We start from the raw sequence: 26,667 nt of genomic DNA, 5'->3' as shown, positions 1-26,667 counted from the left end.
TTATAAAATAGAATTAAGCGAGAGAAAAAAAGGTTAAACAACATTTAATGATTCTCCACCAGTATCATTATTTTGCAAGTATTTGTTTTTGAAAATACTTACCAAAATTTCTGGGCTGACTTTCTTATCAGCCAAAAGGACATTGTTGCTATTCTTATCCAGTGTCTTAAAATACCAGTAAAGTGGTTGAGAATTTCGTCTAAGACTTGACTTTACTATGTTGGTGTTTTTGTTACCTAAAACAAACACTAGTAGATTGCAGTTTTAGAGAAAGGGAGAAGGAAACCATTTAGGCTCATTCAAATAAAAGAAAAAATATTTTGTTCAAATAATTATTCTATTCAGTCCTAGTCTCTGATTCACTGGTAATGCACATGCCTCACGTGTGTGGGCTCCTAGGTTTTATACCTGCACTACAAAAATAAATTTAAATTTTATATTATTTGAGGAAGAAGTGGGTTAAAGGATGGAGCATACACCTCACATGCAGGAGTCCTTGTAATATAGTGGACATTGAGTGGACCCCCAATCCCTGCAAGTTCTGACCTGGAAATAGCCCCTGAGCCCATAATATTTTTAAATTTTAAAACTATTCATCAACATGTAAATATAATCTAAGTATTTGGATTCTTATTTTGGAAGTATTATTGGTTTGCAACAATTTGTAAACAATTGGCTTGAACTATTCTGCATAAAAATTCTGAATTCCTTTGCACTTTTACCTTGGGAGTTCACCCAAAACATAAAGATCCAACAGCATTGTTTTTTATTATTATCCATGAAATTAAATAACAATGATATTTTTAGCCCAAACCAAGGTTATCTAGATTTATTAAAGGAAAAAAAAATACTTAGTCCTCGAGTTGGATGATCCTCAGCATGTGATACACAGCTACTGCCAAGAAAATCAGTGCCCACTTCCCATACACAGAACCTAGAAAATTCTAAATAAAGCAGTACCTTGACACCATTCTCTGGGGGGCCAGTGTTAAAGTGAGAAAGGCAGGTCAAAGAGAAGACAAATGAAAAATGTTACAGGCTAAGCCAGGATACCATAAAATCTGCTTTCAACCCCTTGGATTTAACTTAATTCTTTTAAGGAGTTTGATTTCTAGAGAGGAAAACAAAATTTTTAGCTAAAACTTCTGAGTGTCAGCAGATTTTATAGCCCTTTGTACATAATTCCTGACTTCACAAATCATATTCTCTTTAATTTCCTATCTTCCCATTCTCTTCACAAATACAGTTTGAAAATTGGTCTCTTTACTCATGCCTCATTGATTTAACCTAAGAAAGTAACTTATTAAAAAACTTTGGTCATTTTATGATATTAATTCAGACAGTTAATATTTCTTCCAAAAATACTAGTCATATTCATAATGTTCTTTTAGCAATCTTTTTTTGTCATATACTTGTGGTTTCTCTTATCCTACTTGTGTCCTTTCACCATATGATTTTCCTTCGAGATCAAAATGGAAAGAAAAGCTCTTTTCAGAATAATTCATGCTGTGAAATTGCGCATCAGACAGCAGATGCTGAAGAAGGGATGTGGTTAGAAACCCCCCTTCTGGAAATCAACTTTTTACCTACCAGGGACTTTTTGGGGCTTCAAAACTGTCAAGAATATAATTTACTGTTTTAGGCAGACCTTATCTAGTCATGATATCTAGTCATAAATCATGTCAGCTTTATAATCTATAACTATATCCATAAGGTGCTAAGTATTTGCTAGGTTCATCTATTTCAGTCATTTTCACTGAACTTGATATTTTCTGAAATATTTTACCAAGCAGTATGTCCACCTTTCTCAGCTTCTTCACCTGAACCCTACATTGAGTTTATAGTGTGTGTGTGTGTGTGTGCGCGTGCGCGTGTGCATGTGTGTATGTGTGTGTGTGTGTATGTGAGGGGTTGGATATTCTATCTTCTTATAAGCTATAAAAATGTAACAAGGTAGGGCTGGAGTGATAGCACAACAGGTAGGGCATTTGCCTTGAACACGGCTGACCCGGGTTCGATTCCCAGAATCCCATATGGTCCCCTGAGCACCACAAGGAGTAATTCCTGAGTGCAGAGCCGGAATAACTCCTGTGCATCTCCAAGTGTGGCCCAAAAAGAAAAAAAAGAGTAACAAGGATAAGAAATCAAAATCTAAGGCTCATGAACATATATCAACATGATCACATTATAATTTTGATCATGGAAAAGCAGCTGTCAAGCATAATGTTAAACAACTCAGAGAAAAAAAACTATTAAAAACATGGACTGAAAATGTTGTTTGAACAGTAATAAGGAATATATTCCAGAGGCAGATATTCAGAAAAATCAAATGACCCAACGAAAATTACATGAGACACAGTCACTTTAAAAAGGGAGAATTTGTAAATCCCCATTTTTGCATGATTGCTGTGAAAAATTAAATGAGATCATTCATGGAAGTCACCTCGTACGGTTACCAGCTCCGAATAAATACATGATAATAAATGTTAGCTATTGTCAGTAGCATTGTTTTAATTCTTGACTTCTTTATCAAGAAGATAGTTGAGTTTAGTGCAGTTCCAGTAATATTATGTGCCCAGAGAGTATTGCTCTCCTAGGCTTCTTAGAGATGCCTGCATGGCCCCTACCCTCCAGGGCAAGAGAAAAGAAACTATATTAATAAATTCAAGGCAGACAGTGCAGTACAGTGCAACACACTTCACTTTGAACGTTATGATCTCCTGATGTGTTTGCAGCAGTTGTGTTAAAAGTTAAAACCACAAGTAATTATTCTTTCTCTTCTGTCACGTTCTCTCTAATTTAGACTGTCTCAATATTTTTGTTTATAAAAGTGACTGAAAGAATGAGCGATTGTGTCAATAATGAAGACACCCCCTCATTTTTAGCAAAGAGACAGCCCCCAAATCGCAAGAAGTGAACAATTAAGTGAGTCATAAATCTATCAGTCATTGTTAAGTGGAATTTTTTGAAGATAACAAGGTTCAATATGATTTTTACGATGCAATTAAAAACTATCCCCCCAGTAAATCAGTGCTCAAAGCAGAATGATATTGTGAGTGCCTTTTTTTTATTTTATTTTTATTTTTTGCAGTGGAAACATCAGATTGCCATTTTTTTTTATTTGTAAATGGAAGATGGTTCAGAGAGAGCTTGTGTGAGGACAATATTATCAATCTGAAACATCTGGCTTTTGTAATTCAGTACTAGAAGCAGCTTTTGTTTTAGATTCAAGTGGAAGTCTCCCTTTAGTTACAGAAGCTACAGAAGTTACAGAAGCTCTCTAAACCTCAGTTTCCTCCTCTGTTGAAAAGTTAATGCTTGGCAAATGGGAGAGTGCTTTGCCAACCTGAGGCAAGCATCCTGCTTTAAGATACAGCCTTTGTTTCGGTGTTTGGGAGGGGAAAAAAGCAAAAACTAAAACAAAAACTTAGTAGTAAGACGTCTTTACTTCTGCCATCAAAATCCAGAGTTTGGGGTGTGCTGGATATTTCAAGCTTGCTATCAAGTTGGCAGATAAGACTGTTCATGCCTCAGAGATAGTGAGGAAAACAAGAAACCTCCAGAAACCTCAAGGACAAGTGGGGTAGATAGGGAAATCTGGAAAGGTCTGGTGAAGCGTCAGGGTGACATGGTCAAGCAGAAAAGACCAGTCTCCTTTTAGACTGTCTGCTGCCCTCTAACCAGTACAGCTAAGAATAGTCTTGGCTTTAGCGTGTTCTTGGGGTATTTTTCTAAGAACACACCACAAAAGGCATTGAGGTTTCACAGGACTTTCTTAATATCCAACGTTATGCATTATATTATTATTTCCCTAAGGAAACCCCCAGATCACTTGTTTCATGTTTAAGAATCTAATCAGGCATCTTAGCAGGATAAGAATCAGAAACCCGATTTGCCCCCATTCTACAGTAGGCACATTGAAATTTTCATCATTCCCAGATTCTGATCTCCAAATGTTTTGTGGTTCCTTTATTCCCTTACAGCAGTTCCATGAAAAAAGATCTCCTTTTGCCCTTACCAAAAAAAAAAAAAGTCTGATTGTGATTCACAGCAGCTGCATAACTTACAGTTCTTAGCATTTTTTAAACAGGGTTTCAAGAGGCACTCAAGGTAATGTGAATATAGGAAAGGTGTCTGAAAGATCACAATACCTTTCACTAAAAACTGTTTGAGTGTATTTCAAACCCAGTAGAACAATGTTGGGTTGTATAAGCAAGTAGTTGTGTACATTGTTGTACATTGTGTACATTGTTGTGAGAATATGTGTTTATTAAAAATGCAAAAAATGTTCTGATACTGGAAATCACATCTTGAAATCTTAAAAAAGTCAAATGTAGGAGTCAAATTGATGACTAGGAGAATTGAATGCAAGCTTTATATGTGGGAACCTTGGTCCAATCCTTAGCACCACCTGGTCCCACAGATACCAAGAGCAACCCCCAAACACTGTGCTAGAAGTAATTCCTGGTGGCCCAAACAGTCCCCAAAAATTCAAATATAAAAATTAATTAACAGTAGTGGTATATGTAATATCTGGTTGAACAGGGCAGTGTTCTATATATTTTTTTAAAGTTGTCCTAATGAAAGGGAGGGAGAAAACCTAAATTGAGTAAAATTATTTACTTTTACGTAAAAACAGAAAATTAATAGAAAATTAATACATCTGAGGTTCTACATACATTCAAATTTAACAGTTTCCTGCGGCAGTTTACTTCAGATTCCCAAAATAAGATACTATTAATTAATTATTGCACAGTATGTAAATTTGAGCTGTAAATTTTAGTGTTATATAATTATATGATATAATCTGTAAATTAGCTATATAAATTAGAAATTATGTCCCAGATAACAGCTAACAGTAAGTACTATAAAACCTACCTTTTTACTTTGTAACTTTTAACATTTTGGTTTTAAGATAAATTTTATGATTTTCGGTAAATATTTGCTTGTATACTAATTTTATATACCTATATACCTGAACATATAAAAGTTTCTTAGTCAAAAAAGGTCGTGAGTGGGAAAATTTTAAGAAACTCATAAAATACTGGGCATCTCTTTCATTGTCAAGTGGAATGATTCTAATGGAAGCTAGTCTTTGAAATTGACCATACGTAGGTAAATATATTTACCCACTACTGCAGAGGAGAGAATTATTGACTAAAACATTACAAAATCTACCTTTAAAAGCATATTTAATCATCCACTCAAAATAACACACTGAAAGTTAAACAGCCGCTGTGGCATTTAATATAGCTAAACCCAATATTTCCTATTTGTAAATATTTATTTATCCAGAAAGAGACCAGAACTGTGGTTTGGAACATCTCCATTCTGGGAGTCTTAGGAACTAGAAAGGCTATTTATAATGGCCAGGTTGACCATGCAGTGTGTCACCCAAGCGTCCACATCACCTCTGACTTGGGGGTGCTTTGGGTCTGTTATCCCACTCGTACTTGATTTGTTTTCTCCATTTCTATAGTATTAGAATGAGTTTTGGCAGAAAATAGTTCTTAAAATCTCAATGGTGACTGTTCTCGTCATCTATCACAAGGACACTGATAGCACCTCACAGAATTGTCATTGTGAAGACTAAAGATATTTTACATCCATGTAAAATTGTAGTTACTGAGTACCTGGTACTGTTTTGATTATTTAACGTATGTATCTAATGTTGTTAGTATTATTGTAAACAAAACGATAAACAGTGCTATTGTCATTTTAAGGTCCCATCAGAATGATGGATACTTCAGGAGAGTATGTGAGATCAAATATGAGACTTTATGCTTCTCCCACACTAATGAAATCACTGGTTGTCTGCGAGAAAATTAAGACCCGGTATAGTTGAAGGAACTTTAATGATAGATCCTGAATTTATCTACTTTATAACTTTTTCCGTGGTTCCCATCTGCCATGTAAATCTTCACAAATCTGCTCACTCATTCATACGCCATTCCACCTACATCTTCCGTCAACAGCTACCTTACTAGCCTCTCTAGAAACTATCTAAGCCTTAACCACACCTTCCCCTTAACACTAATGGGAATTTTTTGTAACATGCAGTTGCCTACCACTCATAGACTTTAGTTGCTTATTTTCTGAAGCATAAAGTTAACATGCTTTGAGTTGCATTTGTTAGCTAGCACTTGAAAAATTAAATCTCTAAAGCACAAAGTACTTAGCCTGCACAGGAATCCTGTTCTTTGCAGAGACTATCTTTGTTCCCAGATCTCTGTCATTCATTCTCTCTCTGCACCATCTCATGAAACCTAATTTTATCACTCATCTTTTTCCTAAGACACTGAGCAGTCTTTTTTAGGAGTCTTTAGCAGTCTTTAGCAATTTTTGTTAGGAAGTTTTGTATGAGTAAATTATAGTTGGAATTCATCCTGAAATGGAGACAACCTATGGCAGTAAACACTAGAAGAAAAGATCAAATGTCTTGGCGTTTCCGTTTTTATTAAAGAAGTTTTCTTTGGGGCCGGAGTGATAGCACAGCGGGTGGGGAATTTCCTTGCACGCGGCAGACCTGGGTTTGATCCCCGGCATCCCATATGGTCCCCCAAGCATGCCAGGAGTAGTTTCTGAGTGCAGAGCCAGGAGGAACCCCTGAGCATCGCTGGGTGTGACCCCCCCAAAGAAAAAAAAGAAGTTTTCTTTGATTCTATGTCTTATCGTTAGCAAAGGTAATGTGGCTGTGAAATGATTAACAGGTGTCATAGGCAAAAAAAAAGAAAGAGAAACTTACCTTGACTTGCTAAACAAATTTAGAAGCTGAGCACATTTTTATCTGATAGTGTACTTGGTCATCAGTTATATATAATAATTATCTAAAATAGAGTGTTCTCAAGTTAAAAAAAAGGGGGGATGGGAGAAACACTTTTTTCTTGAAAAGTTATTTTCTCCATTTTTGTCGGCATACATTTCCTCAGTAATGTAACTTTTAGGGTCATTCGTAAGTGATCACTAGTTTCCCCAGAGTAGCCTGTGTATATTTTGTTTACATATATAACACTTAAAGAACGAGAACTTCCTATGATAGCTCTACTTCTATTTGAGCAGTTCAGAGGAGGGAGAATTCAAGCAGATTGAAGTTGTCCAGAGGCCACATGCATTGGACTGTCACATGACCCTTGGAAGAGAAAGTTAAATTAAATACTGCCAGATACTAAATTGCAAAGACCCTCAGGTATGGTCAGACGACCATGAACTTTGCTCCAGCCATTAGAGGCTAGATTGAGTGGGTCAATCTCTTAACAGACCTGAGAACTAAGTAGACCACTGACCCAATGGTGGTCTGACCCAACAGTGACCCAACAGTTGATAAGCCATCCATCAAAGCATGAAGAATGTGGTCCTTTCAGAATATCTTCCAGGGTCAGTTAGAAAGTGTATGACATTTATTATTACACACATGCACTGGAGTTCGGGTAAAGCTATTAGCTATTGTAAAGCTCACAATCCTCCTGAACTTCTGGTGAAGAGCCTTTCAATCAGACCTGAGAGACACAAACGGGGGTGTTATAGAAAGACCTGGTCAGGGTGCTGGAGTGATAGCACGGCGGGTAGGGCGTTTGCCTTGCACAAGGCCAACCCTGGTTCCATTCCCAGCATCCCATATGGTCCCCTGAGCACTGCCAGGGCTAATTCCTAAGGGCAGAGCCGGGAGTAACCCTTAAGCATTGCTGGGTGTGACCCCCCCCCCAAAAAAAAAAGAAGAAGAAAGAAAGACCTGGTCAAATGACACCAAAAGTCTACTAGGATAGTAGTGATAGAACAGAAAGGTAATTTCGTCGGGCTGGAGCGGGCAGGGCTGATGGGGCATTTGCCTTGCACAGAGCAGACCTGGGTTTGATCCCGGCACCCCATAGGGTCCCCCAAGTCCACCAGGAATGATCCCTGAACACAGAACTAGGCCTAAGTCCTGAACACCACCAGGTATATTCCCGCTTCCAAAAATAGAATTTTGAAGGACGTTTAGCAGAATTTGATATCTGATTTGTATATGGAGTTGAAAAGAGAAGAAATAATCATAGACAACAATTTAGGAGACTCCAAAACAGAATACACTAATGAAAAAATTAGAAGGACTAGTTTCAGTTTTTAGCATGTTACTTTTACATATTTGTAGTTAAAATTACCAGGAGACAAAAGGAAAACAAAAAGCGAAGGTACTAGTAAATGTCTGGACATCCAAGTATAAAAATGTTTCAGAACTTGGAGTTCAAAAAGCATTTACCTATGCAGTTAAGCTCTGTTAGACATGGCAAACTGTCCCCTTCACCATGTTATATTCTTAAGCCAGAAATATGTTCTTTGAATTTACAACTTCTTAAAATAGGAGTCAATTAAACAAACAAACAAAGAAGAGCAGCAGTGTGTTCAAGCTAACTGGAGAGAAAAATGGATTTTTTTCTTTTAGCATTGCTTTCCTAGTCCTGTATATTTACACTGGTTTTAATTTGGGGTGTTGGGAAACTTGTAACCCAGAGAGGTGGCTTCTATTCTCCGTTAGACATATTCTGTCCTGAATGCTTACATTGTATATGAATCAATATTTTTAATCAACTGAAACGATAAACTAACTCCAAGTTGGTCTGGTCTTCATTTTTGTATAATCTGTAATCAGGAAATCCATTCACTCATGCTTTATAATTTTTGGGCTTTCAAGTGGTCAGGAGAATGTGCCATCTGCAGATAGTCACATCTAAATTGATCATTGTCCGGGTAGCGGGTAATTTTGAAACGTCACTTAAGAAAGGTTCAATCTGTGTATTAGAAGGTTATTGAAAGATGCTACTTCCCACCCACTCCCCAACTCCTGACTTGAAATGAGACCTTTCTCTTTGGTGAATTGATCTTAAGGTCGGACAACAGCCTCAAACACAGGCCACCGCATTCTGAGGGAGGGAGGAGACCGTGGTTTCCGAGCCGGTTTAAATGCAGGCTCTTCTTAGCAGTAAACCACACGCATGTATTCATCATTGATTTTCAAATGATAGGTTTCTATATCACTGGTTTAGGATCCACAGTCTTGCCTTCTTGAATCTATATTATGCCAAAAGAATAACAACTTGGTGGCTGGAAACAGAAATGGTTATTATACGGCTCCAAAATGCTAGCTGGCACAATATGCTAAAAACAGCAGAAATTCACCAGGAAAGGGGAGAATTTATTTGTTCTTAAAAATAACTTTATGCTCTAAAAATATGAATTTAAGAAGTGTCATTGTGGTTCAAAACATTTTACATTCAATGTGTAAACACCTTAAAATATGTGACTAATCTTCTGAAATGGCATAATTTCCAAATAACAGAAAATATTCCAGGAGAAAAATTGAATGCTTTTCAAATCAGGTTTTTAGTTGGGAGGCATTTATTGAATGAAGAAACTATAATGTATGTTTACTTTTCTTTCCTACTGCTGCCCCAAATTATTGTTTAAAATACAGGCAAAAAAAAAAAAAGACGTAGGTTTTGTTGGATTTGCTGTGAGTTTATACTGTAGAAAAGGTTTTCTTGAAGAAAAAAAAAAGCTTTTCTCAGCGCCTCTGTGAAGCATTTTCCATTTTTGCACACTGGCCCAGCTCTTGTCATATCACAGGACAACACATTTCACGAAGCGGTTTTACTTCCGTTTAGCAAAATAACTCCTCCATGCAAACCAGTATCGGCATCCACCAAGCCGGGTTTAGTTTCTTCTGATCTATTCAAGCTTCATTGCACTGCTTAACTGACTTTTTTTTCCCCTTCTTTTGAAATTACCCAGCTAATTTTCCATTTGATTGTTTATTTAAACCAGATCTCACGCAGATTTAATAGATAAGTGACATATGTATTCAGTGTGTCAGTCTGATATTCAGCTGACAGGGGAATATACTGCAAATTTGGTCTTGGTCTTCTTATCCCCTTTTAAGCTAATCGGATCTATTAATTAAAACTAAAGCCCTAACATAGGCACAATAATGATTCAGTAAGACACATTAAATCTATAACTCCTCTGAGCATTTCATCTTATCCAGCATTTTATTCTTAAGTGAGCATAGTCTTTGTTTGTTATTCTCCTAGTGATAAAAGCTAAAGATCTTTATTCCATCTTTGCCACAGAAAGCTGTTTGAAATCACTATAAAATTTTTATTTTTAACGCATTTAGCTGAATTGGGGAATTTAATTTTCTCCAAGTTTTTTTTTATAAAAGAGTAGCTTGTATTCATATTTATGCAGAATTAAGTAACGACCAGGTACTCAACACATATATGGGGTATTTATTTTGTTTGGGATTTATTTTTCAGTAGCTTGGAGAATCTTCGGCATAATCCATTTGACAGATTTAATATTGGGGTTATTTTTTATATATTCACTCTGTTTATTCATGCATAAAATGAGACTGGTAAATGAATGGGATATAAAGAACAAATGTGTTTTATGCAGTGTACGTCGACTATATTCAAGTTCAAAAGAGGCTCCTGTAACTGTCTCCTGCAATATACCTGTGCGTGTCTTCTGCATTCCTCATAACCTCTAGCCCTGGCATTCACTTCCACGTCTGTACTTCCCAGCCTTCCTAATCCTCCATTACCATTTACCAGTCAGTTGTTCTGTCCACATAGAACCTGCATTTAGTGCTCAGTTCTGCCATTGTTGTGGGTCTGCGTGTCCACCATTAAAACCCAAGACGTGTCAGCCTGGACTTTGTCATCTCCACAGTCAAGCTCTCAGGGCTTCCCATTTAACAGGTTCTTTGGCGTCCCTGACTGTCCTCTGGGCTCAGTCGCTAGTGTCTTTTGTTTCCCCCGAGGCCCCCATCAATAGCTGCCTCTTCTGTAAATCTTGACTGGAAATCTCGTCCTGTCTGGGAACCCAGTAACACTTAAACTGGTTTGTTCTGTAGGCTCCCCAGCCCCAGCCTGCACTGTCTTGTTGTACACATTATGCCACATATGTCCATATTGGAAGAGCACGAAGGAATTGCAGGGCCTGGAGGATTGAGGCCTTGTTTTGCCTCTCCACTGCTCAGCAGAGTATCATTCATCCTGGGGTAATAGATACTTGTGTTTTGCCATAATGATAATGATGACAGTAACAACCCATGGAGTTTGACCGTCTCAGCAAACAACTGTCTAGTTTTCCAACAATGACTACTGAATTGGGTACTTTGGTTTCTGTACTCAGAGTCATAGAAGGAAGCCGATAGATGATTGTTCTGTGTCATCTTAGGTTGTATCAGCTTCCTTTGTAGCTCTCCGGACAAGAAAGGTTTACTTCTTTTTTTAACTTGAGGAATAATCGACATATAGCCCTAGATTGGTTTAAATATACATTATGATTCGATATTTGTTGATGTTGGCAAGTGGTCACCACAGTCAGTCAACCGTCTATCACCATGCAGAGTGATATTCCAGGATAACTTGGCTATTTTCAAATGCAGAGCAGTATAATTGGAACTGGGAGATATGGTCTCAATTTTTCAGTTGTAGGGGACTAAACATCAGAGGAGTAAGTAACCCCTTTCAGGATTCTCATGAAATGGTTATTCCTGTGCCTGGGTGAATCAGCACTTTAGTGAAGCATCGGCCCATCCTTTCAGCTCCGGGGGAGTTGGCCTTTGAAGTTGTACGTGCACAAGAGTGCAAGGCTTGAGGATCACACGCTAAACTCAGTGAGGAGGGCACATCAGGTGGGAGAAAACCAGAAGGATAATCCATTCAAACAAAAGAGAGACTGAACAGCAAAATGTCTAAGAAGCTACTCCTTCTGTGTGTCCTAGAAATCAGTCTTTTGGGGACAGCTTTTCTTCATGTAAGGGCACTCAGACTCACAAAATCAAACCCAAACTATTGAGCTGGATGAGTGACCCATACGATCCAGACCTCTGCCACGCTTGCTCATTCCTGGGCAGGACTGTTTCTGTGCTTTTCTTAGATCCTCAGCAGACTGACTTTCTTCTCAAAAATATGTAATGGGAGGTGAGGGGCTGAGGGTGAGGTGGGGCGTGAAGGAAGGCATCTCCTGATTCCTGAGCCAGATAGCGTGGATTGGTTCTTTCCTTATGAAAAACTTTTCATTTTGCTGCAGTGCTAAAATATTTGTCTTTGGGTTCTTCGTGTGAAGGTTAAGTCATTCATCCTATGGACTTTGTCTGTTACTGTATGTCTTATCCTGCGCAGTGTTTATTTTTTCATCTCAGGCAGTGTGTTCTCCAGAGACTCCAGTCTAAATTTCATTCTGAGTGCTTTTCTTGTTTTGTATTGACAGGGAATGGGTATGGCAATCCCCGAAACTCACCAGGTCTGCTGGTCTCACCTGGGAACCTGAACAAGAACATGCAAGCAAAATCTCCCCCCCCAATGAATTTAGGGATGAATAATCGTAAACCAGATCTTCGAGTTCTTATCCCACCAGGCAGCAAGAATACAATGCCATCAGTGGTAATGCCAAACTCTGTTTTAAATAAATTTTGATAGTGCTTTGTATGTTTTTCGCTGTTTCTGTATTTGTCTAAATTTATGAATTACTTGTGTGTTCTTGAAAAGTAATACATCAGTGCTATTGCTGCTTGTTTTTAACTCTTACTTCTGGTAACTGGTTTGCATTTCCCTTATCCATGTGAAAAAGAACCAATAGCCAATAAATTCCACTATCAGAACGGTGTTCTGAGATAAAGGAAGCATTTCCTTTTCAAGTCTCTAATTTAGGCTTAGAGAAAAATCATTAGTTCTTACAATGTCTATGGGGCATTATCTGACCAATGATAGAATCAGGCTCAGAGTGAGGTATTGCATAACAGTCTTTTACATTATTGAACTACATAGGTCCTCAAGATGCTCACAGCGAGAAAAATTTCCCATGATCTCTAGGTGAACTTTCTCCTGTTTGCTGGCAGTCCCTTTCTTGAGTATATTGCAGTGATAATGTTTATGGTAGCACATGCCCGTGATAAAACGTTTGTAGGTGAGCTTCATGCGAGAGCTACTCTCAAAAGCAAATTGTTCTCATACAGTATTTTGAGAACAAGCTTTTTGACAACAACAGTTGTATTGCACACCAAAAAGCAAGTTGTAGCACCTTGTAATAAGAACTAAAGAAATATGAAATCTAGATCCACACAATATCCCCAAATTCTATCATTGTCTTAAGATAAAGAGAACGTTGTGGCACCAAAATTCCACAACAAAGAGACTTAGGTCGGTGTTCTTTAGATTAGCTTTGCTGATGAGCGAGAACACTTAAAACCAACATTCAGTAGACAAATTTAGATCATTCTACAAACACATTCCTTTTTTTTCCCCTCTTTCTGTGCACTGTGGCAGGCTTCAGGGTAAAACTGTCCTGCAAACTGATTAGTTTATGATGGCACCGTGCAGATTAATTTTGAATATTAATCCCCCACCCTAAAATCACATCATAGGCAAATTCTCTTCGGAAAAGACTGAATCTAATAAATAAAACCTCCCACAGGGCCATAGACACACTGTGTGGGCCCTGCATGACAGGCTGTCTCTAGAAGCAGATTTATTCCAAGTCCCATAAAACACTGCTTTCCTGGGATGGGTCTTGGTCCAGCCAGGTGCTCTCCACCGCCTCCAGTGATCGCAGTTTCAAAGTACAGTTGTTGTTCTGATTCTTTTTTTTTTTCCCTCCCTCCAAATATGGCAGTGAAATAATGAATGCTGAGACACTGACCTGTGTTGAAAACAGGATAGATTGTCTTCACATTTGGGACAAATAGCTCATTAAGAAAACAAAGAAAGACTGTGTTAAAGGAGTTATCTTTATAGAGGCTGGGTTTTAAAATGTTTAAACTGTTGGGTCTCTCAGCGGATGCTTTTCCTTTTGTTGCAAAGATTTTGCCCAATTATAAGTATTTTCAGACACTAATTAATAAAACTCCTTCCCCATGCTCTCAGTCTGAGGATGTCGACCTGCTTTTGGTAAGTGGCAAGCGAGCTTCCCTTGAACGGCACGTTGTCCAAGGAGAAATCCAGGGCAACTTTTAGGTGGAGTGGTAGCTCTTGTGAAATGAAAGATGGCTGGTGTTCCGCTATGTGTCAGCATTGATTGTACTTAAATACCATTAATTTCAAGTATCACTCATTGGTGGGAAGAATACCAGATCCTTTTTGTTTCCACCTCTATTTGGGAAGGTTATATTTTCAGTTTATTTTAGAGCTTAGGTAAAATACTAAGCTCAAAAAAATTTTTCATTTAAAAACTACAAGGATACTTATTTTTACAAAAAAATAAAATGTCTTGGTCTTTGCATTCATATGAATATTTAATCTTCTTGATGCAAGGAGTTAAATATACACGATAACTGCTTTGCCATCTAGTTTGAGGGAAAAGTTCAGAAGAACCTGAAAAAAGTGGTCAGAGCACCACCTGCTGGTGATACTGTAGCATTAACCGTATCCATCTGCTGTATGTGGAATTAAGCATAAAAACCACCGTGGTTGATTTTAATTTTTTTTAATTTGCATTTGAATAAAAGCTGAAACAATGGAAGTACAGTATACATATTTCATCAGTTTTCAACGTAGTCTGTTTTTACCCATAATAAAGCTATGGTACTTGTTACTAGTTTAGTTGCCTAGGAGATACTGATGTAATGTGTTACTATGGCAACAACTGGTCTCTTGAAGGATTGTAAATGATAGGGTTGGCAGAGTTCATAGAGACACATGTTAAATGATTAATTTCATGAAATTTGTACCAAGTTATTTCTTTATGTGCAAAACTAATGCTGAAATTTAGTATTTCTAACTTTTTTTTTCAAGTCCGTCAATAATGTCTTTTTATTTACTTTAAAAGAATCAAAGGATAAATAACTCCCAGTCTGCTCAGTCATTGGCTACCCCAGTGGTTTCCGTAGCAACTCCTACTTTACCAGGACAAGGAATGGGAGGATATCCATCAGCCATTTCAACAACATATGGTACCGGTGAGTATATTACCATCTTCAAATTGTACATAAATACTTTTTATTAAAAAGAGAGATGAAAATAAGTTACCTTTTATCTGTTGAGAAGCTATACTTACTGGATATCTGTGGTATGTGTAGCACAATATCATCACTTACTTTATGACAAGGATATAGTTAACACCCAGATTTTTTTAAGTGACAAAAGTTTTATTAACACAACCTTAATTCAAAATAGAAGAATAAGTCCAAGGAAATATAGCTATTATTTCTTGGCTGTAACAGAAAGCTCATTTTCTTTGAATTGTTTAAAAAGTATTTCTAGATCATCAAATGTCTACTGCTGTAATCCAAGATTGTAGTTCGAATGAACTAGAACTGCATGCTGGGCTGATTCGAAACTTTTATGGAGTAGAGTTGTACACTTATTTTTGGCATATAGCCTAGCTCATTTAAATTAAAATGTGATATTCTCCCTCTACTCCTCACCAAGGAAACAAAAACCTAAGTCACTATATGGCGTAATAATTTTTAAACTGGAAGTGTTTATTCTCCTTTAGCTGATTTCCAAATTAAGTCTTTCCCTTCACTGTTCCATTCTATCTAGAGTACTCTCTGAGTAGCGCAGACCTGTCATCTCTGTCTGGGTTTAATACCGCCAGCGCGCTGCATCTGGGGTCTGTAACTGGCTGGCAGCAGCAGCATCTACATAACATGGCACCGTCTGCCCTCAGTCAGCTGGGGTAAGCACTCTCGCTTCTTTTATAATAAGTGCACGCGTAAAATGTTGCTTCGAAGGGAATGTTCAAATTGTATGTTCTAATGTCTTCCCCACGGTAGATGTAAAATTTTGCTGAACAAAGTTACCTATTTGATCGGTATTTTTCCCCGTAGTGTAAATGTTACTCCCCCCAATCATTCAGAGGATGCAGTTCTGAGGATGAGGCCAGTTATTTCCCCCAATTTCTTAGGCTGTAGTTGTTACCACTTCTTCCAATGGTAAAATTTTATTTACCTTCTTTTTTCCGCATACCCAGGTAGGATACAGAAAGATATTCGTAGGTAGAAGTTCTTGAGTTTTTGAGGCATTTGAGAAACCTCACAGCATAAAGCCACTTTGTTCAAATGTCAAGCTAATACTTGTAAGATCAATTATTCAATGGCTATATTTCATATATTTGTGAAGTACTCAGTACAGTGGTATGGTAATATAAATTTTTTCAATGTAAATATATATATATAAACTAATTATCTAAATTTGTATATAAAAATATTTTTTGTTTTCTGGTCAGAAGATGTGTATTTCTGCCCCCTTGTGGCAGTTTGATATACATCTTTATTACAAAAATTACTCCTGTTATTTATTATGAAATAGTCAGATCTTAATTTTTTTTAAAAAGAGAGCGCGCCCTGAATTCACATAAATTGCACTAATTAACATTACTTTTAGAGTTTTTTTATGTTTAAAATATGAATTGAAGACCCAACTTGAATTTAGTTAATACTCCCACATTGCAAAAGTCTTTTTAAAAAAATAGAAAATATTTTAAAAGAAATTTTTCTATCTTTCAGAAACATCCTCAGTGCCTACCTCACTTTCACATTGCCACTGAGAAATTTTATTAGAATAGCTAACTAGTTCTGTATTTCCAAGGAGTTCAAAAAGTAAACTGAAATAAGTCACCTTTTTGGTATCTTTCTGCCCCTCCTGCACCCAATCAGTTTCACCAAGAACTGACGTCTCATAGAGTCATTCCAATTATAGTCTGCCCCATGCAGTCTTTGCTTATGTGTATCATACTCATGAATTGTTGAGACTCTAATCTTTCATGTAAATAACAGGTAAAGTCACTTAACATGATTGCTCTGCCTTCTTAAAAAGAGTAACTGAAAAGACACTAAAAACTGATCCACAGTAGAGTCACTTTCATTAGAACAACATTTACCTTTTCTTATGGACGTTAACGATTTCAACAGAGATAAATTGCAGTGACTTTTCATTTATGAGCATTAATATATCATACTATGCTAACAATCTTCAAATATAGACACATGCTATTATTTTTGCTGGGGCTTAGCAGAGACACACTGTATAGGCACCTTGTCAGAAACAAAAGTAACAACTATTTACTTCTCATTTCTCATAAATTTATCTGGTAAAGAAATAGATTTCTTTTCAAATTCGAATGGCCAATCTGGGAAAATAGTACGTGGGTTGAGGGACTTGCCTTGCATGCGACCAATTCCAATTCCAGTTCGGTCGCTAGCACGTTTCCCCAGGCACAACCAAGAGTCAGCCCTGAGCACTACCAACTGTGGATAAAAAAAAAAAAAATCATCATCATCATCAGTGTCGAGTGCCATATTATTTTCACTGGATGTAGCTTTTGTTTTCAATAACACCTAGCACTTTATAAAATATTTATTTACATATTTCATGATTCTTACTTAAGTTCTCTTTTATTATGTGGGGAAAACCTAATTCTCTGGCGCCCTTAATACCTTAGTAAGGCTTCAGGAAATGGACAAAAGTTAAAAACCTGGACTGGAGAAATGAATTGTAACAACCAAGAATGAAGCATTTTGTTGAATACCGGTGTCTTTCAACACCAACTTTCATAGTGCATAATTTAACTCTGAATTTAGGATCAAGTTTTTATTGCACTTAATCACTTCCCTTATCCCTCAAATAGATAAGATCTCATTCAATCCTTCTAATTTTGGCCCTCTTCTCTTCTGACCTTTCCTTACAACCTTCCTTCCTTTTAAATTTCCTTCCTTCCTTTCTCCATTGAAACATCTCAATTGCTCTCTCTTCCCCCTCTTTCCCTCCCTCCTTCTCTCTCTCTCTTTCTCTTTCTCTCTCTCTCTGTCTCTCTCACACATACACACACACACACACACACACACACACACACACACATTTATAAAATAGCTTTGCAAAAACAGAGGCCTTTAAAAGTATAGCCCAACTTAAGGAGTGATAGCACAGCAGGTAGGGCGTTTGCCTTGCACGTGGCCGACCCGGGTTAGATTCCCAGCATCCCATATGGTCCCCTGAGCACCGCCAGGAGTGAGTCCTGAGTGCAGAGCCAGGAATAACCCCCGTGCATTGCCAGGCGTGACCCAAAAAGCAAAAAAAAATAAAATAAAATAAAATAAAAAATAAAAGTATAGCCCAACTTAACACAATAAAATGTTAGACTTTTTAAAACCCTGAATCTCAAAAGAGTAAATGATGTGCTCTACTGCCGAGCCACACCACTGGTTCCCAAAATCCTCCTAAATATTTTATATTTTTAATATTTACATAAAAGAATTTGAGCAGACTCATTTTTCTACATTGTAGCACCAATTTCTTCATCCTTATTTTCTGAGCCATAGTAGTTACTACACTTGTTTCAATTTATACAAAGTGCCAAAGCAGGTCAAATACATTTCAGCTCAAAGTAGACATTCCAGGAGTCCCAAATGGTCACCGGAGTTGTCTTTTCAAATGAGAAACATATGATAGAGCTATTCAAATTTTGGCCATGGAACTACCGCTAAGTCATTAAAGCTATGCCCTTAATCCTTATCTAGAATCTGGTTTTATTTAACTAAGTAAAACAGCAGAAATTGATTGATTTGCAGAGTGTGTAGTTAATTGGCAGTAGAAAGGTGCCATCAAGGCCTTGCAAAAGTTTTGAATACTAAACATTTGAATTATGATACCCAAGTTTCAGGTGTTTTTCTCCTCTCACCATAAAAATATTAAAGGCAGCCCATTTCTGAAAGTATTTCTATACATCATCTCTGTTGGTGTGGGTGTTCTATACATACCAAGAGAGATAACTGCATGAAGGTTAGGTTAAATATAGTTTAATAGTCTAATTTCCAGTCAGAGACAGTAAGAAATTTGAATAAAACTATCCAATCATAGATCCTTTCTGAACAGTCGTGGGGGAAAGGGGGAGAGTGGGTGTTTTCCCCATTGGAAAGCACCTGTAGGAAATGAAGCCACAGTGGAACTTACAGAGGCAGCCTGCAAGTCCTGTTTCCCTCTCACTCTCCCACACCTATCTGTATTTCCCCATTATCTGCATCTTTTAGAATTCTGTTCTCAGGAACAAATTGACAAATCACTAACCCCTGAATAAGTGATAATTCACCCATTTGTCTAAGTGGTGTTTGATGCTCCTTTTTGTTTGCAAAAAAACAATTTCCGATAACAGACCGACCAATTAAATTTCTTTCTGTTTGGAAACCTAGACAATATAATGAAGCTGAACGTAAAATCCCTTAAATATCATCCCTCTGGATTGAGTGTCCCTGAGCTATATGCTTCACATATACTTTCAGTGCCAGTGAAATTCCATGAAAAGATAAGTACTAGCTGACTCACTTTTAGGAAGGAATAAACAATACTGCTATCTTGTTTATGGAAGAGATACCGAAAGGTTTATACTTGCCTGTTGACCTTTGGGAATATAGCAAATAATTCGATTAGGCTGCTTTCAAAATCTGTAATAAATAAACAGCATTTGGTCATATTATTTTTTGCTAAATTTATCCAGCCATCTGCACATACTTATCCAGGTCACCAAATATACATTTTGTAAAAACTTTTTCATTCACACTGCCATATTAATTGGACAATATTAAAGGACAGGCTAAAGTATTTATTGATCTCTCACTTTATTTTCATTCTCAAAATTGATACTCATTATTAAACAGTTGTGTAGTTCATGATAGAAGCATTTAATTAAATTTTTATCAAATTAGTCTTGCTTGCCCAGAGCCAGAAAAATTTTTTTCTTCCAGAAATCAGAAGATGATTTCCTCCAACATCAGAAAGAATCATTAAGTGACTCTGAACCTAGATTAAATAGTCCACCATTATGGATTCTTCTGAAATACAGGCATCCCTTTCCACTTTAATATCTAGTTGGTATATTATATAACTAAAATGCTTAGCAAATGAGCATACAAATCATAGACTATATGTTCAAATATGTAAAGAACTAAGTATAAATAGGTGATTGAAATTATAGACTTTCAATGATGTCTTGGTAGAAATTCTAATTGCTTTAATTCTATAATCTCTTAAAATCCAGAGAAAAGGCTTATGGGGGAAATATAATTCTCCTTATGTTATTCTCAACATTAGCTCATCCATTAATAAAAAGAAAGTGATCCTTTGCCAGTAGGTGGTGCTTTTGTATAAAATATCACTCAAACATAAACTCATTTCTGACTAATTTTATATGTCTATACATTTTGAGGTTGAACAGCATGTTCCCAAAAGCCAGCTCCAAGTTACTGCACATTTTCCCCTGAAATATATACCCACTTCCTCACCGCTCATTGTTTTCTTAATGTCACCTGATTCTCAGTTGGAAAGCAACATAATCACATACAAGACCATATAGGCTTGCTTTCTTTTGTTTAAAATGGGTGTGTCTGAGTTCATCATTTTTCACTGAGTCTCCTTCCCAGTGAAAGATTTCTGTATCTCCTAGTCAAGTAAAGCTGATCTTAGCCATGATCTTAAGTGGGATCAGGATGGAGGAATAGTACACCCATCCTAAAGTTGATGTCAGCAGTGTCACTGTGATTTTTCCTGATTGAAGTTGTTATTGCAAGTCTATACGTGAAAGGTTTAAAGCATTTCCCTCCAGAATTTGATGTTAATTCTTCTTTCATTTTGGAATTTATGCTCTTTCCTGAGCTAGATGGGGATTAAAGGCTATATGTACAACGAAGTTACACAAGATCTCTCTTAACAACAACTCTTACTTGGGCAAATGCAGGTTCACCAACTGATGTCAGTTATAAATGAGGAGTGATACCCTAACTGACCAGCGGGGAGTGCCTCACAAACTAAAGTTGGACTCATTGGGGAAAGAGTATTTTCATCCATGGAACTGAGAGAGGATAAAGTCAATCAAACTATATACCTGTTTCCATGGGGTGGAAAGCCAGAGTGTTTTCAAGTCAGCTCAGAAGTTTCTGCCCATCAGTTTCCACCTCCTTCCCCTGCAGCCCCTCTCTCAGATCCTCGGAGATGCAGTTAAATGTAGCAGAGTGAGATTCCCTTCACTTGAAATTTGAGCTCTCTCCACTTTCTCTGAAACCCTAGCAGAAATGATCTCACAGTAGGCTTTGTCAGAGAATTGTCAAGCACCCAGCATTTGTAAATATAAGAAGTCAAATTCAGAAATGAAACATGATCTTTTAAGGCTAAGATTCAATTTGGGACCTAGTCTAGGGAGAAATTCTGTAGACATAGAAAATGCTTTTTTTTTGCAACGAGGCTTCTCTTAAACCTTTCTGAAATGGTCTCTCCGTGCTGAGAGCTTGTCAGAGACTTGGAGATCTGATTCGTGAGACCTGGACCAGTTAAACACTATCATTACTCCCAGATCCACAGAGGCGTCCCGGCTGCTCATAGCAAGGCCACCCCCTTATACTCCCGAGCACGCGTCCTCCCTCTGGGCGTGCTCTGGTGTCGATGCAAGTCTTGAAGCTGATGTTTGATATAATTGTGAGTTCCTGGGGGCTCCAGGCCTCCTCCATCTGTAACTGGGTTTCCTTTCCTCCTACAGAGCTTGCACTAGCACTCATTTATCTCAGAGTTCAAATCTCTCCCTGCCTTCTACTCAAAGCCTCAACATCAAGTCAGAACCTGTTTCTCCTCCTAGAGACCGTACCACCACCCCTTCGAGATACCCACAACACACGCGCCACGAGGCGGGGAGATCTCCTGTTGACAGCTTGAGCAGCTGTAGCAGTTCCTACGACGGGAGCGACCGAGAGGATCACCGGAACGAATTCCACTCCCCCATTGGACTCACCAGACCTTCGCCGGACGAAAGGGAAAGTCCCTCAGTCAAGCGCATGCGACTCTCTGAAGGATGGGCAACATGATCAGATTATTACTTAATAGTTTTTTTTTCTTGCAGTGTGTGTGTGTGCTATACCTTAATGGGGATGGGGGGTCGATATGCATTATATGTGCTGTGTGTGGAAAAAAAAAAAAGTCAGGTACTCTGTTTTGTAAAAGTACTTTTCAATTGCCTCAGTGATACAGTATAAAGATAAACAGAAATGCTGAGATAAGCTTAGCACTTGAGTTGTACAACAGAACACTTGTACAAAATAGATTTTAAGGCTAACTTCTTTTCACTGTTGTGCTCCTTTGCAAAATGTATGTTACAATAGATAGTGTCATGTTGCAGGTTCAACGTTATTTACATGTAAATAGACAAAAGGAAACATTTGCCAAAAGCGGCAGATCTTTACTGAAAGAGAGAGCAGCTGTTATGCAACATATAGAAAAAAAAATGTATAGATGTTTTGGACAGACCCGGCCAAGGGTGACCGATTGGTAAATGTTAGGAACACAGCCAGGTCACCTACCACCTAACGAGAATGCTCACAAACCTACAGGCATATCATTGGCGTATGGCACTCATTCAAAAGGATCAACCACCATTCAAAGAGGACCATACCTATTTTAAAAAAAAAAGTGGAGTTTGAGGGCTAACGTATTTAATTCAATAAATAAATCTGGGTCTGCATCTCTTATTAAATAAAATATAAAAATATGTACATTACATTTTGCTTATTTTCATATAAAAGGTAAGACAGAGTTTGCAAAGCATTTGTGGCTTTTTGTAGTTTACTTAAGCCAAAATGTGTTTTTCCCCCTTGATAGCTTCGCTAATATTTTAAACAGTCCTGTAAAAAACCAAAAAGGACTTTTTGTATAGAAAGCACTACCCTAAGCCATGAAGAATTCCATGCTTTGCTAACCAAGATAACTGTTTTCTCTTTGTAGAAGTTTTGTTTTTGAAATGTGTATTTCTAATTATATAAAATATTAAGAATCTTTTAAAAAATCTGTGAAATTAACATGCTTGTGTATAGCTTTCTAATATATATAATATTATGGTAATAGCAGAAGTTTTGTTATCTTAATAGCGGGAGGGGGGTATATTTGTGCGGTTGCACATTTGAGTAACTATTTTCTTTCTGTTTTCTTTTACTCTGCATACATTTTTAAAGTTTAAGGTCAGCTGTCAAAAGGATAACCTGTGGGATTAGAACATATCACATTGCAACACCCTAAATTGTATTTAATACATTCGCAATGTATTGGGTCAACTGACATCCATTGTATATACTAATTAGTTTCTTTCATGCTATTTTTTGTTTTTGCATTTTTATCAAATGCAGGGCCCCTTTCTGATCTCACCATTTCACCATGCATCTTGGAATTCAGTAAGTGCATACTCTAACTTGCCCGTATCCTAAATCATCTGGTTGGTTTTCAGCCTAGAACTTGATATGCTTCTAAGAAATATGCCCAGAACAGAGAAGCTGTGTTGGGGCCCCATGTCCTGCAAATATCACCCTAGAAACAAGTGATATGGAATGTACTCGATGCATAATTTTAAATTCCCACAGAAGAAAAATGTGAAAGATGGGTTGCTAGACAAGGAGGAAGCAGGTAAAGGGATAGTTGCTTCATCGTCCATTTTTATTTCTTTTCTATACTGACCCTTAACAATCTTGTCAGCAATATAGGACTGTTGGACAATCCCGGTGTGTCAGGACCCCCAAATGTCACTTCTGCATAAAGCATGTATGTCATCTATTTTTTTCTTCAATAAAGAGATTGAATAGCCATTTCAAGAAATCCCATTAAAGAACCTCTCCATGTCCCTTTTTTTAAATTTTTTCAAGACATATGACTCTTGTCTAGTATTCGTCTTTGAGGGATTAATTTCAGACCCTTTGAAAAGTGAGTGCCATAAAAAAGAAATGTTGATATATATTGTTAAAAGGAGATATCAGTCTAGAAATGATTTTCTTTCTCTTGGAATGTGAAGATCTGTCGATTCATCTCCAGTCATATGCATTGACATACACAGCACAGAAGATGTAGACAGGAAGATCAAGACTGCTATGTCATCTAGTATAGGACACTTATCCTTTTCGTTTCTTTTCTTTGCATAGTGCTATGTGTTTCTCATTGTAAAAAGGCTGCCGCTGGGTGGCAAAAGCCAAGAGACATTACTAACTAGGCTATATTTTTCTTAACTTGATCTGAAATCCACCTTTAGACCACAATGCACCTTTGGTTGTGTCCATATAGGATGCTAGCCTGCCTTGTACTAACATTTTATATACTAAAACACATACAAAATTCAACCATTTCATATATCTCACTACTTAAAGTATCCATGGAACATGAAAGACAAAACATTTTTGCAGAGGAGAAATGGCAATCATCCCAGAAAATACACTCACATGCGTGCCTGTGCACGTGGACATGAACACACACACATACACACACTTTCACATACACACACAACCAGGGGAGAAAAAAAATAACTAAGTAAAACATTTTCCTCACCATAGACTTGATCCCATCCTTACACCCCATCTTTATAACATGATGTGTATAAAATATGCAAACATGTCACAAATGTTCTTCATCATTTCAAAACACTTTTATCAATATCGGTAGAAATTTACCTGTGGGTGGGAAAGGGTCATGATGTAAAAATACGAAAAAATAGCCATATTAATTTTTTACTGCAATTTGCTTCAGCAACAAAGAAACCGTGAATTTCTAATGCTGAAGATAAAGTAGGTAACGTGCCCACAGAAGCCTTGGCTATTTATAGCGGTTCTGACAATAGTTTTTTAAGAACATTGAAAGGAACAGAATCATTTGAGAAGGGATGCCAGTCATCTCGTTCCCACTACTGAATTCATCTAAAGTGGTGGCAAGATAGCAAAGGGATAAGCTGAGAATTTTTTTAAGATGATTTAATGAGAAGAAGCACAATGTTGATTGTGAGAAGTCACTTTCTGTAAACAATCACTGTCTCTCTTTACCCTTATATCTTATCTGTCTTTTGCCGTTTGTTGTATCTGCAGAGCTGGTCTGGTTTGGGGTTTGTATCGGAAGTAAATCCTTTGTACTCTGGAGTGAAGGGCAGAGCCCTGAAGGAGTGTTATTTTACATAACCCATCCTAGAGTAACATTGTAGGCAGCATTGCAAGTATAAGAATCCTAAGTGGCATTTTACACAGCTACACAAGTGTTGTTATAGCTAATCCTGTTTTTAAAAGATTTTTACTTATATTAAGCTTAAAATACTGGTAACACTGATGCAATATACTCAAGCTGCACAGTCTCTATATTGTCTGCATTGGTGTGTGGAAGGCTGTTCATTTCAACCTTTTTAAAAATTGCGGGGTTTTGTTTTTAGGAAAATGGCTTATTTTTTCCCAAAGGTGGAACTTCGTATTTTGTAATGATGAAAATTAAAATACCTATGATCCTCATCAGTTTAAGGTTCACTAAAGTGATAATTAAAGGAGAGAGAAATAATGCCAATACACCTTTCGAAAGAATGTCCGCCCTCTCTCACTTTCACCTGTTTTTCTTCGACCCTTCTTTTAACTTTGAGATAGCATTTTTTGCCCCCTCTACCCTTTTGTTGATTTTTTCCAGAAAGTCAATGCTTTGTATTTCTTCCTTTAAGAAAAAATAACTTTAAAAAAAAAAGACACAGCCACTTGAACCCTCAATAAAGGCTGTTGCCTAAGCATGGCATACTTCATCTGTTCCTGTTCGTGCCATCTGCTGTCATGTCGTCACTTCTATGGCGTTAATTTCCTGCCACTACAGATCTTTTGAAGATTGATGGAATACTGGTGTCTGTTAGAATACTTCAGACTACAGATGTAATTAAAGGCTTTTCTTCATATGTTTTAACCAAAGATGTGGAGCAATCCAAGCCACATATCTTAGACATTAAATTTGTCCCTTTTGGTTATTTTCCTAATCGGGTATTGCATTTTTGCCTTCCCTGATCATACCTCAAATTTATTCATACCTCAGTTCAATTCAGAGAGATCAGCTCAGTGACAGATTCGGTTGTGGCTTGAATGCAGTTCCAGTGTTCTCTTGGAGCAAAGTAGACCTGGGTCACTGTAGGCAGAGGACTTGGATTGCTTCAGATGGTTTGCTGTATCATTTTTCTTCTTTTTCTTTTTTCTGGGGAATTGTTTCCATTAAACGATAGTCACTAAAATAGCTTGTAAATGAGGGCATACAAGCATTTGCAACAAATAATCAAATAGAGGCTCACAGCGGCATAAGCTGGACTTTGTCGCCACTAGATGACAAGATGTTATAACTAAGTTAAACCACATCTGTGTATCTCAAGGGACTTAATTCAGCTGTCTGTAGTGAATAAAAGTGGGAAATTTTCAAAAGTTTCTCCTGCTGGAAATAAGGTATAATTTGTATTTTGCAGACAATTCAGTAAAGTTACTGGCTTTCTTAGTGATGCAGTGTCTGTGGTGCATTTTTTTTAAATTATTGTTTTGCGGTTTAAATTTATTCCACTTTACCGTTTTGTTTTGTTTTTTTAATGAAGCTTCTCCCATAAGCATAAGTGAGCTTTCCCAGTTTTCAACTCAAATCATTATGCAAAAAAGATGGATATTTGTATTGGAAAGAGGAGCATGGGTGTAAATTGGGTCCCTGTTCTTAGGATGACACATGTGCCTAGCCAACATGATAATTTCACATTTCTAGCAGAATGGTTCACCTTTATTAAAGCAGTTCATGAAGATCTTCAGATCTTCAATACTTTATGAAATATCCAGAATTTTCCCAAAGCCCCGTGATGAGTTGTATTTAACCTGAAATGCATAGAATGCATTTCCAGATGTGTTTTTTTTTC

The 26,667-nt window shown here is 37.3% G+C and overlaps 1 protein-coding gene across 7 annotated transcripts in view; it reads left to right on the top strand.

Moving 5' to 3' along the window:
• MEF2C (myocyte enhancer factor 2C) overlaps positions 1-26,268 on the top strand; it is a 156,386-nt gene extending 130,118 nt beyond the window's left edge. For 5 of the 7 annotated variants that reach the window (XM_055132871.1, XM_055132883.1, XM_055132864.1 and 2 more), the window contains 5 exons: positions 12,253-12,425; positions 13,905-13,928; positions 14,806-14,935; positions 15,522-15,657; positions 21,502-26,268. In XM_055132871.1, coding sequence (XP_054988846.1) covers positions 12,253-12,425; positions 13,905-13,928; positions 14,806-14,935; positions 15,522-15,657; positions 21,502-21,823 — 785 coding nt within the window. In that variant the 3' untranslated portion in view covers positions 21,824-26,268. The remainder of the gene's footprint in view (positions 1-12,252; positions 12,426-13,904; positions 13,929-14,805; positions 14,936-15,521; positions 15,658-21,501) is intronic. The other 2 variants (XM_055132891.1, XM_055132878.1) reach the window with 1 other exon arrangement.
• The last annotated feature ends 399 nt before the right edge of the window (positions 26,269-26,667 follow it).

Source organism: Sorex araneus, chromosome 1, assembly GCF_027595985.1.
Source record: "Sorex araneus isolate mSorAra2 chromosome 1, mSorAra2.pri, whole genome shotgun sequence".
Classification (NCBI taxonomy): domain Eukaryota; kingdom Metazoa; phylum Chordata; class Mammalia; order Eulipotyphla; family Soricidae; genus Sorex; species Sorex araneus.
This window is presented reverse-complemented; position numbering and strand designations above follow the sequence as displayed.